Genomic DNA, 15739 nt, shown 5'->3' with positions numbered 1-15739 from the left:
ATACAGGGGTGGGGGGATACAGGGAGGTACAGGGGTGGGATACAGGGATGGGATTCAGGGATGGGATACAGGGGTGGGGGGATACAGGGAGGTACAGGGGTGGGATACAGGGGTGTGATACAGGGAGGCACAGGGGGGGATACAGGGGTGTGATACAGGGAGGCACAAGGGGGGATACAGGGATGGGATTCAGGGATGGGATACAGGGTTACAGGTATTCTCTGATGTCAATCGGGTGCACTATCAATCACCCTGCTGTAATATTTAATAATGATGCCACCTGAATTTGTTCAGAGACTCGTGAAATGAAATATTATAGTGTCGTTGTTTGAACAGGTTTATCTCAATGGTAACTCAATAACAATAGGCTATAATTAACAGGGAACCCACCGACCTGGAAAACTCAGCAATATAGAAAAAAATCTGGGAATTTGATCAATTTTTCCAAAAACCTGAAAAACTCAAGGAATTTGGATGTTTCTATTGACCGCGTCTTTCTTTATCAATACGTGAAATATGAATAAATCGATTCACTCCGAAGAGGCGCCATGTTTGATTGATGTTTCGTTTTATTTTTTCAGGTACGATTTCAAGGGTATTATTGACTACATCGTGTATTCACGTGAGTTCATGAGTCCGCTCGGCGTTCTAGGACCGATCGAACCCGAGTGGTTCAGCGAGAACAAAGTCGTCGGCTGTCCCCATCCACACATACCGTCGGATCACTTCGCGTTGATGGTCGAATTCGAAATGCCCGTTCCGTATCCGCAACCGAATCAGCAGCAACGCACGTCGGTTCATAGTTTTGCGCGTAGATAATAGATGGCGCCGGCGCGTGCCGCGTACGAAGAAGATCCATCGGCGGCCGTCGTTATTTTGACCAAAGTACAAAAATGCATTTTTCTCGAGGGACATTCGTAAGCGGAGAGCGAGTAAGCGAGATGAAGGGTTTCACGACTGATCGACGTGGTTTACATATCAGGTGATGTCTCGCACCTCCCCCCCTATGTATCTATCACTGTCACATCCTCGGACTCTGCGAGAAGCACCATCGAGTGGTACAATACAGAACTAATAGTAGCAATACACACCGGTGCTGTTATATTTTAAACGATATGGCTGCCATCTTTAGGTTTTTATTGTTTTGCTTCATCTATTTATGTGATACTGATTCTCTCCGGGTGAGGCACTGCTGGCCGGATCATTTCGGCCTGAAATATTTGAAAGAATTTCTGTAATCTTACATTCGGACGAACCACTGATAATTCCTAATTTGCATAATGAATTCTGTTTCAATGGTGTTTGTAATGAATATCGCGAGGTATTGTTTTCACTCAGTTATATCTGGGAGAAAAGAAATATGGACTGGGTTTTTGTTTGAGCTAGAGGTTTAAGCGGCGTGCACCAGAGGTTAAAGGTCGTCGTATTCTGTGTCACTAAGGTGCAAGGTCAATGAATTCTGCGTCACCAAGGTTCAAGGTCATTTATCTCGAGTCGCCAGCGTCTAGGTCATTGTTTCAATGTGCTAATTCGGTCAAAAAATCAATCAAATTGATTATTACCATGAAAATGCCGTGAACTGGTCACGAGACTTTCTGATTACTGTAACAAATAGATTTTAGAGTAACGTGTAGTTTGAATTTTTATCCCATTCCGAAGTACGACAGGCTGAAGTTGTTAAGTTGGCGGTAGACTGGTATCCCGACCATAGAGTATATGTAGCTATAGTGTGTACAGTTTCATACGATTCATAATTAAGAAGATTAGGTTTTTTTTTTGGACGGCAAATTTTTCTCTCGTTTGCATGTATAAGTTTTAATTATTTCCGATTTGTGAGCGCATGCCTGTATTTATTGTATCACGGGCGGAAAAAAACAAGAATCGTCTTAATTTTTTCTAGTGTAAAAAGAAAATGAATTTGTAGAAAAAAGATCGTGTTTTATAGGTAGATCTCTTGATGATGTAAAGATAACAATTTTAAAAAGATGACGACGTTTTTTGTCTTAATTTATAGTTGTAAAAAAAATGTAAGCTTGAGTCAGGTGCCATTTTTTTTTTTAAACGCAACTGGAATTTTTTTTTTTTATCGGTCACATGTATCTTTTTTGCGTGTTTTAAGTGTCGTTCGGATTTTTATCAGAATCTTAGCACTAAAAAAAACTATTAAATTATTTGTATCGTTATTATTACAATTATTAATATTACGATTGATTCTTACGATTTTTCGTTTGCGAATAAATTCTCCTTTTAGTCGAGCAACGAGGTACTCAGATGAGGTACTCGGACGAGATACTCTGACGAGGGTACTGCGAAGCTTTCATTGAGCGTTGAAGAAAATTATGCCCAAATTCAGCTAAATCTTTAACATATATAAATCATGAGTGTTGTTTGATAGAAGATACCTCATACTGATTACGTTTGATAACCTCAGTTGTAGAGAGTGAGAGAGAGAGAGACTTTAGTTTCTTACTGAAATATTTTATCATTCCAATAAAAGGACAGTTTACGCGGTATCGAAACAACCAACTATACCCCTAGTCTAATAGTAATGTACGAAACCCGGTATGATTGATCTCTGTGAACCTGGCCCCCTCTGTTATAAATACATTCATGTCTTAAAGAATATAACTGTCATGTCACTGTAAAAGCTGAAGACCTAGAAACAATTTGAGAGACCAGTATCGACTACTAGGGGGCTAACTCAATTGAGTTGGCTCTTGGATTAAAGTTTATACTGAGTCTATAAACACGACCCCTAGTTTTTAACGGGCGGCCAATGTGGATGAAATTACTAAAATTTTAGACATCATTCAGACTGGAATTCATATTTAAACAGCCCCCCTGCGAGTTATGGAAGGTTTAACGAAAGTATAGTTGATTGATTGTTGATAACCGGTGCGTATTTGGTTTCGAACGCACTTTATGTAGTGTTTGGAAGATGGTTTAAAGTTTGTATATTTATAAGAACGATGACTGCGTATAGATTTGTAACTAGTTATTAGTCATCTAGGTTCAGGAACTACCGCTCGGCTGGTTCAGGAACTACCGCTCGGCTGGTTCAGGAGCTACCGCTCGGCTGGTTCAGGAACTACCGCTCGGCTGGTTCAGGAACTACCGCTCGGCTGGTTCAGGAGCTACCGCTCGGCTGGTTCAGGAACTACCGCTCGGCGGGTTCAGGAACTACCGCTCGGCTGGTTCAGGAACTACCGCTCGGCTGGTTCAGGAACTACCGCTCGGCTGGTTCAGGAACTACCGTTCGGCTGGTTCAGGAACTACCCAGGCTGAATGTACAAACGTGGACAATCGACTCAAGATTATACGTCCATGTTTATTGATATTTTGGATTCAATTTCATCTTAAACTCACAAAGTCATATGCGTTGCATTGAACCACAATTCAATATATTGAAATATTGACCGGAAAGTGAACAAGTCCTGGATCTTTCCTCTGTCAATTTGTTAGCGCAAGTTCTATTGAATTTGCACTATAGTATCTGTTTGTAAGCTGTGTGTGTCAGATTGAATACATTTCTGATACAAATCACTGTCTCATATGAAATGATGATGAAAGATCACTTGTTTCCTCTGTCCGCTGTTAGTAGGTAGACTACACCAACCAGTTGTCTCCAAAAATCTTTTAACCAACCAGAAAATGGCGATACATTCAATGATATTTTAATACGAAATTCTTAAAGAATTTAGAGCAAAATTTTTCTTTTAAGTTGTGATACGTGGTTCTCTCTGGGTTTTATTTTAAACGACTGACTTTGCGCAGTATGGATCACTATTAACGGGAGACATTGTACAGTAGGAATCAATGTTTTCACACTTTCATAAGGTGATGTGTCATATTCAACACGGTCCCTGTGTGCGGAGGTGACAATGTGTCGGATTCAACACTGTCCCTGTGTGCGAAGGTGACGACGTGTCCAATTCAACACAATCCCTGTGTGCAGGGATAAAAACCAATGTATTTGGTATCTTTGTATATTTTGTGTCCCTTTGTTAAAATAAAATAAATGAAATAATTGCAGCATATATAAAAAAATAATTAAGTCAGTTGGTTTTCATGGTTTTCTGGACCCGGGTTACATTGAAGAATCTCTGAATGCTGAATAGGTGTGTATGGGTTCGAGCCCATTATCTGTTGCTGATTTTTAGTCAGGATGCTGTATTGAGATTGAAAAAGCCTAATTACAGGGTCCAAGTCCTGCAAGGGTTTGGAACAGAATTTACTCCAAGTTTTCTAAATAAACCATGACAAAGTTGTTAACAATGAATGGATAAACTATTTACAATATATGAATTATTAGAGGGAACTATATACATCTAAGTCTATTTCGATAATCTTAAATTGTCTAAGCTGGCTTGATTGTTGGATTTAAAAAAATGATTATCTTTTACGAGCGCCACCTATTGGAATATAGGGTTAATATATTTATTGTCCAGTAAGAGGATGTACTAGGGTTTCCATAGTTCGAACGCAGTAATAATTGATACTGATTCCGATTAGAGGTTTGTACCCAGAAATAGCGAGCAGGATTCATACCATCTCAGGACATATATTCATCCATTTAAAAGGTTCAAACCCAGGAAATACTGCACTGATTCCCAGTGGGTCCTGATAATGATTAGGAGGTGGTCCAAAAATGAACAACTACCGTTAACTAATACATTATTATTGCTAAAAATCTTTCTTTTAATCTTATATATGAAGAACTGAATAAACTACAAATGTTGAAAAATATATACGACACATTTCTAAAAAATAACTTTCAATACAGTGAATATACGCGTAGATTATTAGACAAAGTACAAGCGAATCTCTCCATTTCAATAGTTTTACACAAATGCGTTTATTCTTCAAGACTAGAGAGGAATGAAATGTGAGATATAGGCTTCTAATTCTAAACACGTGTTTACAAAACCAGCTCAATCAAGCTACAAAACCATTTGTCACAAACATCTGGACCCAGCTGCACAGTGTTGTTTGTCAAGTTTGATTCGAGAGTTAATATTACAGTAGAATGCTTCTCAGTCTGTTGTTGCAATGGTTCTAAGATTTGTCCTCGAGCATAGGATAACTCTAATTGAAAGCATTAGAGTTAAGAGGAGTGCTAGTCCATTGTTCATATCGCACAAGATAAAAACTCAATTGTCACTCGAGTTCTGAGTTTTTACGATGAAACAATCAAGTATCCTGTAACCATTTTAAAACCTCTCCGAGTCCAGATGCTTCTTTGGCGCTCACTTCTAATACTGTGATGTGTTGTTTTGCATATTTCATCATCTCGTCGAGTTTCATTAATGTGTTCAATTCAATTCTGTTCATACAGCCCGGAGAATCACTGAAAAATAGCAATATCAAATCAACATCACAATCGGGTGTTGTGGCTGTTTGCGTTTACAGCCATTGTGGCTTTCACTATTCAACAACGACAATACTTTATCATTCATAATCTCAAATCAGTAGAACTGTAACTGTACTACACTAACTCATGGAAATAATGGTACAAACGAATGTGAACGCACTCTAAAGCCCACAAGGCACCATCAGCAATCTTGTGTTTTGATCAGTGCCCCGACGTGTCCAAGCAATGAATAACAGATTTTCTAGACTGGTTGTGACAAGTGAATACGCCGCACCGCTGGGTAAACGCAGGAAAGAGGATCAACTGTAGACTCAGCGGATGAAATCAGATACTTACACTTTATTGAGTACAAGTAAAAACACTGTATTCTGCAGATTTCCATTTTTCAAAATTGTCAGTAACATAATACATGAAGTGGACACTTGCATTCGATTAGAAACGTCAATTACAAACTGAAATTAAACCGCGGTGATATTCAGTTCCAAACCTTTTCCACAACTTCAGGTCGGGTCTGGTAGGTAATTAATAGTTGAAATATAATTATGGTACTCAGCTGCAGTCACTTTATATATTTCCACTAAGGCGACTGTCACCTAAGTGGAAATATAGTCTGGTAGGTAATTAATAATAGTTGATGATGTGTTAGAATAAAAATCAGTTAGGCCTATTATCAAGTTATACCGCTGAATATAGAGCTTCATTCTATTCCATTAAGGCTACGTGTCACCACTCGACAACTTACGATAAGTCTATTCGTATTCTCGAAGTATTTGTGCCAGATCGGAGCCATACATCCGCCCAGTTCACGAACTGTCACATCCTGTTTTCTGCCTGTCGATAACGTCACCAAATTTGTGCCGACCTGAAATATTGCGATAAGAGTTTAAGACTTACGTATATTTCAACTTTGCATGAGAGGAGGTCGTGCGGTTTAAAGTCAGTTTTAGAAGTAAATCTCCGATAAAAATTTTCGGACTAACTGCAGTTGAGGTCATCTTTCCACTGTGTGGCACTAGTCTAGTGTTATCAAAGAATAGTGTTATGCCATGGTCAGATTAGAGGGAGACCTAAAGCGCAGACGCTCCGATATTGGAGTAGTGAATAGTAACTTACAGTAGGAATAGTAGATGGAGCATCACCGAGATTGGCAGAACCTTTTGCCGCAAATGCTGAAATGAAATTGAAGAATGAATTTGACATCATCAGTAATCTACTATCGTGAAGTGAGCCTGTTATTCCAGCCTCGTATTCAGATATAGTGTGTACACACTGTATAGCTGCCTGTAGATACTGGTTGACATGAAATGTATAACTTAACACTTTGACCGGACGAAACGACGATCATTCAATAAAGTCACCGGGGCAGAAGAGTGATCAATAATTGTTTTATATAATTAAAATGTGTAGTGATTTTCGTAAATTTCATAGATTTTCATCGAAATGTATTTTACATCAATTATGCCTGTTAAAATTCAACTATGTCTATAAAAGTAAAACAATGCTACCTGAAAATTAATTTCTCTATTCTTCGAGTTGATTTAAAGCAGATGTCTTCATTTGTTCATAGTAAAAAATACGCAATATTTCAACGCACGATTGCATCATGGCTCAACATGTTAACATTAAAATTCAAAATCAAATTTCTCTAAAACTAAAACCTCAGGGTTCCTGAAAATTAAGTATATTATTAAGGAAACTCTATTCTTTAAGTTGATTTAAGGCAGATGTCTGTGCATTGATTTGATCATAGTAAAAAACGCGTCATTTCAATACACGATTGCATCATTGGGTGATATTTAAAAAGTTAAAATTCATAATGAGATTTCTCTGAAACTCTGAAACCTGAGACTTCCTTAAAATTAAGTATATTAATAAGCACACTCTGATGTAAAGTTGATGTAAAGCAGGTGTCTGTGCATTGGTTTGATTATAGTAAAAAATGCGTCATTTCAATAGACGATAGCATCGTGGCACGATATTCAAAAATTAAAATTAAAAATCAAATTTCTCTTAAACTCAAACCTGAGGATAATTAAGTATATTAACTCTAGTCTTTAAGTTGATTCAAGGCAGATGTCTGTGCATTGATTTTTTCATAGTAAAAAAAACGCGTCATTTCAATACACGATTGCATCATTGCGCGATATTCAGAAATTTAAATTTCAAAAAATAAAATTCCATTAATCTAAAACCTGAGACTTTCTGAAAATCGAGAATATTATAAAGGAAACTCTATTCTTTAAGGCAGATGTCTGTGCAATGATTTGATCATAGTAAAAAATGCAATATTTCAATACACGACTGCATCAAGGCGCAGTATTTAAAAATTAAAATTCAAAATCAAATTTCTCTAAAACTAAAACCTGAGGCTTTCTGAAAATCCAGTATAATATTCAGGAAACTATTCTTTAAGTTTATTTAAGGCAGATGTCTGTGCATTGATTTGATCATAGTAAAAAAAACGCGTCATTTCAATACACGATTGCATCATTGCGCGATATTTAAAAAGTTAAAATTCAAAATCAAATTCCTCTTAAACTAAAACCTGAGGCTTTCTGAAAATCCAGTATAATATTCAGGAAACTCTATCCTTTAAGTTGATTTAAGGCAGATGTCTGTGCATTGATTTGATCATAGTAAAAAAACGCGTCATTTCAATACACGATTGCATCATTGCGCGATATTTAAAAAGTTAAAATTCAAAATCAAATTCCTCTTAAACTAAAACATGAGGCTTTCTGAAAATCCAGTATAATATTCAGGAAACTCTATTCTTTAAGTTGATTTAAGGCAGATGTCTGTGCATTGATTTGATCATAGTAAAAAAACGCGTCATTTCAATACACGATTGCATCATGGCGCGATATTCAGAAATTTAAATTTCAAAATCAAATTTCTCTAAAACTAAAACCTGAGGCTGTCTGAAAATCAAGTATATTAATAAGAAAACTCTATTCTTTAAGTTGATTTAAGGCAGATGTCTGTGCATTGATTTGATCATAGTAAAAAAATGCGTCATTTCAATACACGATTGCATCATGGCGCGATATTCAGAAATTTAAATTTCAAAATCAAATTTCTCTAAAACTAAAACCTGAGGCTGTCTGAAAATCAAGTATATTAATAAGCAAACTCTATTCTTTAAGTTGATTCAAGGCAGATGTCTGTGCATTGATTTGATCATAGTAAAAAAAAACGCGTCATTTCAATACGCGATTGCATCATTGCGCGATATTTAAAAAGTTAAAATTAAAAATCAAATTCCTCTTAAACTAAAACCTGAGGCTTTCTGAAAATCCAGTATAATATTCAGGAAACTATTCTTTAAGTTGATTTAAGGCAGATGTCTGTGCATTGATTCGATCATAGTAAAAAACGCGTCATTTCAATACACGATTACATCATGGCACGATATTTAAAAAGTAAAAATTCAAAATCAAATTCCTCTTAAACTAAAACCCGAGGCTTTCTGAAAATCCAGTATAATATTCAGGAAACTCTATTCTTTAAGATGATTTAAGGCAGATGTCTGTGCATTGATTTGATCATAGTAAAAAAACGCGTCATTTCAATACACGATTGCATCATTGCGCGATATTTAAAAAGTTAAAATTGAAAATCATGTTTCTCTAAAACTAAAACCTGAGGCTTTCTGAAAATCCAGTATAATATTCAGGAAACTCTATTCTTTAAGTTGATTCAAGGCAGATGTCTGTGCATTGATTTGATCATAGTAAAAAAACGCGTCATTTCAATACACGATTGCATCATGGCGCGATATTCAGAAATTTAAATTTCAAAATTAAATTTCTCTAAAACTAAAACCTGAGGCTTTCTGAAAATCGAGTATATTAATAAGCAAACTCTATTCTTTAAGTTGATTCAAGGCAGAAGTCTGTGCATTGATTTGATTATAGTAAAAAAACGCGTCATTTCAATACACGATTGCATCATGGCGCGATATTCAGAAATTTAAATTTCAAAATCAAATTTCTCTAAAACTAAAACCTGAGGCTTTCTGAAAATCGAGTATAATATTCAGGAAACTCTATTCTTTAAGTTGATTCAAGGCAGATGTCTGTGCATTGATTTGATCATAGTAAAAAAACGCGTCATTTCAATACACGATTGCATCATGGCGCGATATTCAGAAATTTAAATTTCAAAATTAAATTTCTCTAAAACTAAAACCTGAGGGTTCCTGAAAATTAAGTATATTAATAAGCAAACTCTATTCTTTAAGTTGATTCAAGGCAGAAGTCTGTGCATTGATTTGATTATAGTAAAAAAACGCGTCATTTCAATACACGATTGCATCATGGCGCGATATTCAGAAATTTAAATTTCAAAATCAAATTTCTCTCAAACTAAAACCTGAGGCTTTCTGAAAATCGAGTATAATATTCAGGAAACTCTATTCTTTAAGTTGATTTAAGGCAGATGTCTGTGCATTGATTCGATCATAGTAAAAAAACGCGTCATTTCAATACACGATTGCATCATGGCGCGATATTCAGAAATTTAAATTTTAAAATTAAATTTCTCTCAAACTAAAACCTGAGGGTTCCTGAAAAGTAAGTATATTAATAAGCAAACTCTATTCTTTAAGATGATTTAAGGCAGATGTCTGTGCATTGATTTGATCATAGTAAAAAAACGCGTCATTTCAATACACGATTGCATCATTGCGCGATATTTAAAAAGTTAAAATTCAAAATCATGTTTCTCTAAAACTAAAACCTGAGGCTTTCTGAAAATCCAGTATAATATTCAGGAAACTCTATTCTTTAAGATGATTTAAGGCAGATGTCTGTGCATTGATTTGATCATAGTAAAAAAACGCGTCATTTCAATACACGATTGCATCATGGCGCGATATTTAAAAAGTTAAAATTCAAAATCATGTTTCTCTAAAACTAAAACCTGAGGCTTTCTGAAAATCCAGTATAATATTCAGGAAACTCTATTCTTTAAGTTGATTCAAGGCAGATGTCTGTGCATTGATTCGATGATAGTAAAAAAACGCGTCATTTCAATACACGATTGCATCATGGCGCGATATTCAGAAATTTAAATTTCAAAATCAAATTTCTCTAAAACTAAAACCTGAGGCTTTCCGAAAATCAAGTATATTAATAAGGAAACTCTATTCTTTAAGTTGATTTAAGGCAGATGTCTGTGCATTGATTTGATCATAGTAAAAAAACGCGTCATTTCAATACACGATTGCATCATGGCGCGATATTCAGAAATTTAAAATTCAAAATCAAATTTCTCTAAAACTAAAACCTGAGGCTTTCCGAAAATCAAGTATATTAATAAGGAAACTCTATTCTTTAAGTTGATTTAAGGCAGATGTCTGTGCATTGATTCGATCATAGTAAAAAACGCGTCATTTCAATACACGATTACATCATGGCACGATATTTAAAAAGTAAAAATTCAAAATTAAATTTCTCTAAAACTAAAACCTGAGGCTTTCCGAAAATCAAGTATATTAATAAGGAAACTCTATTCTTTAAGTTGATTTAAGGCAGATGTCTGTGCATTGATTCGATCATAGTAAAAAACGCGTCATTTCAATACACGATAACATCATGGCACGATATTTAAAAAGTAAAAATTCAAAATTAAATTTCTCTCAAACTAAAACCTGAGGGTTCCTGAAAATTAAGTATATTAATAAGCAAACTCTATTCTTTAAGATGATTTAAGGCAGATGTCTGTGCATTGATTTGATCATAGTAAAAAAACGCGTCATTTCAATACACGATTGCATCATCGCGCGATATTTAAAAAGTTGAAATTCAAAATCATGTTTCTCTAAAACTAAAACCTGAGGCTTTCTGAAAATCCAGTATAATATTCAGGAAACTCTATTCTTTAAGTTGATTTAAGGCAGATGTCTGTGCATTGATTCGATCATAGTAAAAAAAGCGTCATTTCAATACACGATTACATCATTGCGCGATATTTAAAAAGTTAAAATTCAAAATCAAATTACTCTTAAACTAAAACCTGAGGCTTTCTGAAAATCAAGTATAATATTCAGGAAACTCTATTCTTTAAGTTGACTTAAGACAAAAAGAATTTCTTTTATCTGAATTTTTTTAATATCTATAAGTTGATGTTAGGCAGAAGTCTGTGCATTGGTTTTTACGTGGTATTGCAATAAACATTTGCACCATGGAGCGATATTCAAAACGAACACGAACACGTAAAACATAATTAATGAAAATGACGTTTCATTAAAATTTCTCACGGTTTATACCTCCTTTCGTTGGCTACTTATATGAAGTTAAATGTAAAAATTTGAAGCAAAGCGAGGAGGCGCTGCACAAACTGCTCTTTCTGGACATATGAGTGGCCCTTATAAGGGCCTATGATACGGGGATAGACTTTGCCATGGAATTATCTTCTTGAAACCATCTTTTCTTGCCATAAACCATCTCATGGAATAATCTTCTGAGCTGAAAATCTATACCTTTAAAAAACAAATGTACGTATTACATACAAAGTATTGGCCCCAGTGGGTACTGGCATCGCGTGGACCGATGACTCGACCCTGATAGGGAAAATTGATATTTCAGAACTTTAAAAAACCCGACATATACAAACTATTGACCCTATTGGGTACTGGCATCGCGTGGACCGATGACTCGACCCTGATAGGGAAAATTGAAATTTCAGAACCTCAACAAACCGACATATACAATGACCCTATTGGGTACTGGCATCGCGTGGACCGATGACTCGACCCTCATAGGGAAAATTGATATTTCAGAACCTCAATAAACCGACAAATACAAACTATTGACCCTAGTGGATACTGGCATCGCGTGGACCGATGACTCGACCCTCATAGGGAAAATTGATATTTCAGAACTTTAAAAAACCCGACATATACAAACTATTGACCCTAGTGGATACTGGCATCGCGTGGACCGATGACTCGACCCTCATAGGGAAAATTGATATTTCAGAACCTCAACAAACCGACATATACAAACTATTGACCCTAGTGGGTACTGGCATCGCGTGGACCGATCACTCGACCCTCATAGGGAAAATTGATATTTCAGAACCTCAATAAACCGACAAATACAAACTATTGACCCTAGTAAATACTGGCATCGCGTGGACCGATGACTCGACCCTGATAGGGAAAATTGATATTTCAGAACTTTAAAAAAACCCGACATATACAAACTATTGACCCTAGTGGATACTGGCATCGCGTGGACCGATGACTCGACCCTCATAGGGAAAAGTGATATTTCAGAACTTTAAAAAACCCGACATATACAAACTATTGATCCTAGTGGGTACTGGCATCGCGTGGACCGATGACTCGACCCTCATAGGGAAAATTGATATTTCAGAACCTCAACAAACCGACATATACAAACTATTGACCCTAGTGGGTACTGGCATCGCGTGGACCGATGACTCGACCCTCATAGGGAAAATTGATATTTCAGAACCTCAATAAACCGACAAATACAAACTATTGACCCTAGTGGATACTGGCATCGCGTGGACCGATGACTCGACCCTCATAGGGAAAAGTGATATTTCAGAACTTTAAAAAACCCGACATATACAAACTATTGATCCTAGTGGGTACTGGCATCGCGTGGACCGATGACTCGACCCTCATAGGGAAAATTGATATTTCAGAACTTTAAAAAAACCCGACATATACAAACTATTGATCCTAGTGGGTACTGGCATCGCGTGGACCGATGACTCGACCCTCATAGGGAAAATTGATATTTCAGAACTTTAAAAAAACCCGACATATACAAACTATTGATCCTAGTGGGTACTGGCATCGCGTGGACCGATGACTCGACCCTCATAGGGAAAAGTGATATTTCAGAACCTCAACAAACCGACATATACAAACTATTGACCCTAGTGGATACTGGCATCGCGTGGACCGATGACTCGACCCTCATAGGGAAAATTGATATTTCAGAACTTTAAAAAAACCCGACATATACAAACTATTGATCCTAGTGGGTGCTGGCATCGCGTGGACCGATGACTCGACCCTCATAGGGAAAATTGATATTTCAGAACTTTAAAAAAACCCGACATATACAAACTATTGACCCTAGTGGGTACTGGCATCGCGTGGACCGATGACTCGACCCTGATAGGGAAAAGTGATATTTCAGAACCTCAATAAACCGACATATACAAACTATTGACCCTAGTAGGTACTGGCATCGCGTGGACCGATGACTCGACCCTCATAGGGAAAATTGATATTTCAGAACTTTAAAAAAACCCGACATATACAAACTATTGATCCTAGTGGGTACTGGCATCGCGTGGACCGATGACTCGACCCTCATAGGGAAAATTGATATTTCAGAACTTTAAAAAAACCCGACATATACAAACTATTGATCCTAGTGGGTACTGGCATCGCGTAGACCGATGACTCGACCCTCATAGGGAAAATTGATATTTCAGAACTTTAAAAAAACCCGACATATACAAACTATTGATCCTAGTGGGTACTGGCATCGCGTGGACCGATGACTCGACCCTCATAGGGAAAATTGATATTTCAGAACTTTAAAAAAACCCGACATATACAAACTATTGATCCTAGTGGGTACTGGCATCGCGTGGACCGATGACTCGACCCTGACAGGGAAAAGTGATATTTCAGAACTTTAAAAAACCCGACATATACAAACTATTGATCCTAGTGGGTACTGGCATCGCGTGGACCGATGACTCGACCCTGACAGGGAAAAGTGATATTTCAGAACCTCAATAAACCGACATATACAAACTATTGACCCTAGTAGGTACTGGCATCGCGTGGACCGATGACTCGACCCTCATAGGGAAAATTGATATTTGAGAACCTCAATAAACCGACATATACAATGACCCTAGTGGGTACTGGCATCGCGTGGACCGATGACTCGACCCTGATAGGGAAAATTGATATTTCAGAACTTTAAAAAACCCGACATATACAAACTATTGACCCTAGTAGGTACTGGCATCGCGTGGACCGATGACTCGACCCTCATAGGGAAAATTGATATTTGAGAACCTCAATAAACCGACATATACAATGACCCTAGTGGGTACTGGCATCGCGTGGACCGATGACTCGACCCTGATAGGGAAAATTGATATTTCAGAACTTTAAAAAACCCGACATATACAAACTATTGACCCTAGTGGATACTGGCATCGCGTGGACCGATGACTCGACCCTCATAGGGAAAATTGATATTTCAGAACCTCAACAAACCGACATATACAAACTATTGACCCTAGTGGATACTGGCATCGCGTGGACCGATGACTCGACCCTCATAGGGAAAATTGATATTTCAGAACCTCAACAAACCGACATATACAAACTATTGACCCTAGTGGGTACTGGCATCGCGTGGACCGATCACTCGACCCTCATAGGGAAAATTGATATTTCAGAACTTTAAAAAAACCCGACATATACAAACTATTGACCCTAGTGGATACTGGCATCGCGTGGACCGATGACTCGACCCTCATAGGGAAAATTGATATTTCAGAACTTTAAAAAACCCGACATATACAAACTATTGATCCTAGTGGGTACTGGCATCGCGTGGACCGATGACTCGACCCTGATAGGGAAAATTGATATTTCAGAACTTTAAAAAAACCCGACATATACAAACTATTGATCCTAGTGGGTACTGGCATCGCGTGGACCGATGACTCGACCCTCATAGGGAAAATTGATATTTCAGAACCTCAACAAACCGACATATACAAACTATTGACCCTAGTGGGTACTGGCATCGCGTGGACCGATGACTCGACCCTCATAGGGAAAATTGATATTTCAGAACTTTAAAAAAACCCGACATATACAAACTATTGATCCTAGTGGGTACTGGCATCGCGTGGACCGATGACTCGACCCTCATAGGGAAAATTGATATTTCAGAACTTTAAAAAAACCCGACATATACAAACTATTGATCCTAGTGGGTGCTGGCATCGCGTGGACCGATGACTCGACCCTCATAGGGAAAATTGATATTTCAGAACTTTAAAAAAACCCGACATATACAAACTATTGATCCTAGTGGGTACTGGCATCGCGTGGACCGATGACTCGACCCTGATAGGAAAGTGATATTTCAGAACCTCAACAAACCAACATACAAACTGTTGACCCTTGTGGATACTTTGCATTAGACTTTTTAATAGGTAACTGCATTAGACTTGGCTTTCATCAGAATAGCATGCATCTTCTTCCGATACTTTAATGCTGTCCAGTTTTCCCTGAGATTGAATGACAATTTTGATGATATCAACATTGATTCGAAATATGCACAA

At 37.2% G+C, this 15739-nt stretch overlaps 2 protein-coding genes across 5 annotated transcripts in view; one reads left to right on the top strand and one right to left on the bottom strand.

Annotated features, from left to right (window-relative positions):
* Positions 1-4029, top strand: part of LOC141903833 (uncharacterized) — a 37529-nt gene extending 33500 nt beyond the window's left edge. For all 4 annotated transcript variants that reach the window (XM_074792168.1, XM_074792170.1, XM_074792169.1 and 1 more), the window contains one exon: positions 582-4029. In XM_074792168.1, coding sequence (XP_074648269.1) covers positions 582-819 — 238 coding nt within the window. In that variant the 3' untranslated portion in view covers positions 820-4029. The remainder of the gene's footprint in view (positions 1-581) is intronic.
* Positions 4030-4714: 685 nt separating this feature from the next.
* Positions 4715-15739, bottom strand: part of LOC141903466 (ADP-ribosylation factor-like protein 16) — a 29390-nt gene continuing 18365 nt past the window's right edge. The window contains exons 2-5 of the mRNA XM_074791585.1: positions 6485-6540; positions 6114-6233; positions 5708-5823; positions 4715-5347 (exon numbers count right to left, since the gene is read on the bottom strand). Of these exons, the coding sequence (XP_074647686.1) occupies positions 5191-5347; positions 5708-5823; positions 6114-6233; positions 6485-6540 (449 nt within the window). The 3' untranslated portion in view covers positions 4715-5190. The remainder of the gene's footprint in view (positions 5348-5707; positions 5824-6113; positions 6234-6484; positions 6541-15739) is intronic.

Source organism: Tubulanus polymorphus, chromosome 4, assembly GCF_964204645.1.
Source record: "Tubulanus polymorphus chromosome 4, tnTubPoly1.2, whole genome shotgun sequence".
Lineage (NCBI taxonomy): Eukaryota > Metazoa > Nemertea > Palaeonemertea > Tubulaniformes > Tubulanidae > Tubulanus > Tubulanus polymorphus.
Note: the sequence above shows the minus strand (reverse complement) of the source record. Positions and strands in the feature narration are given on the sequence as shown.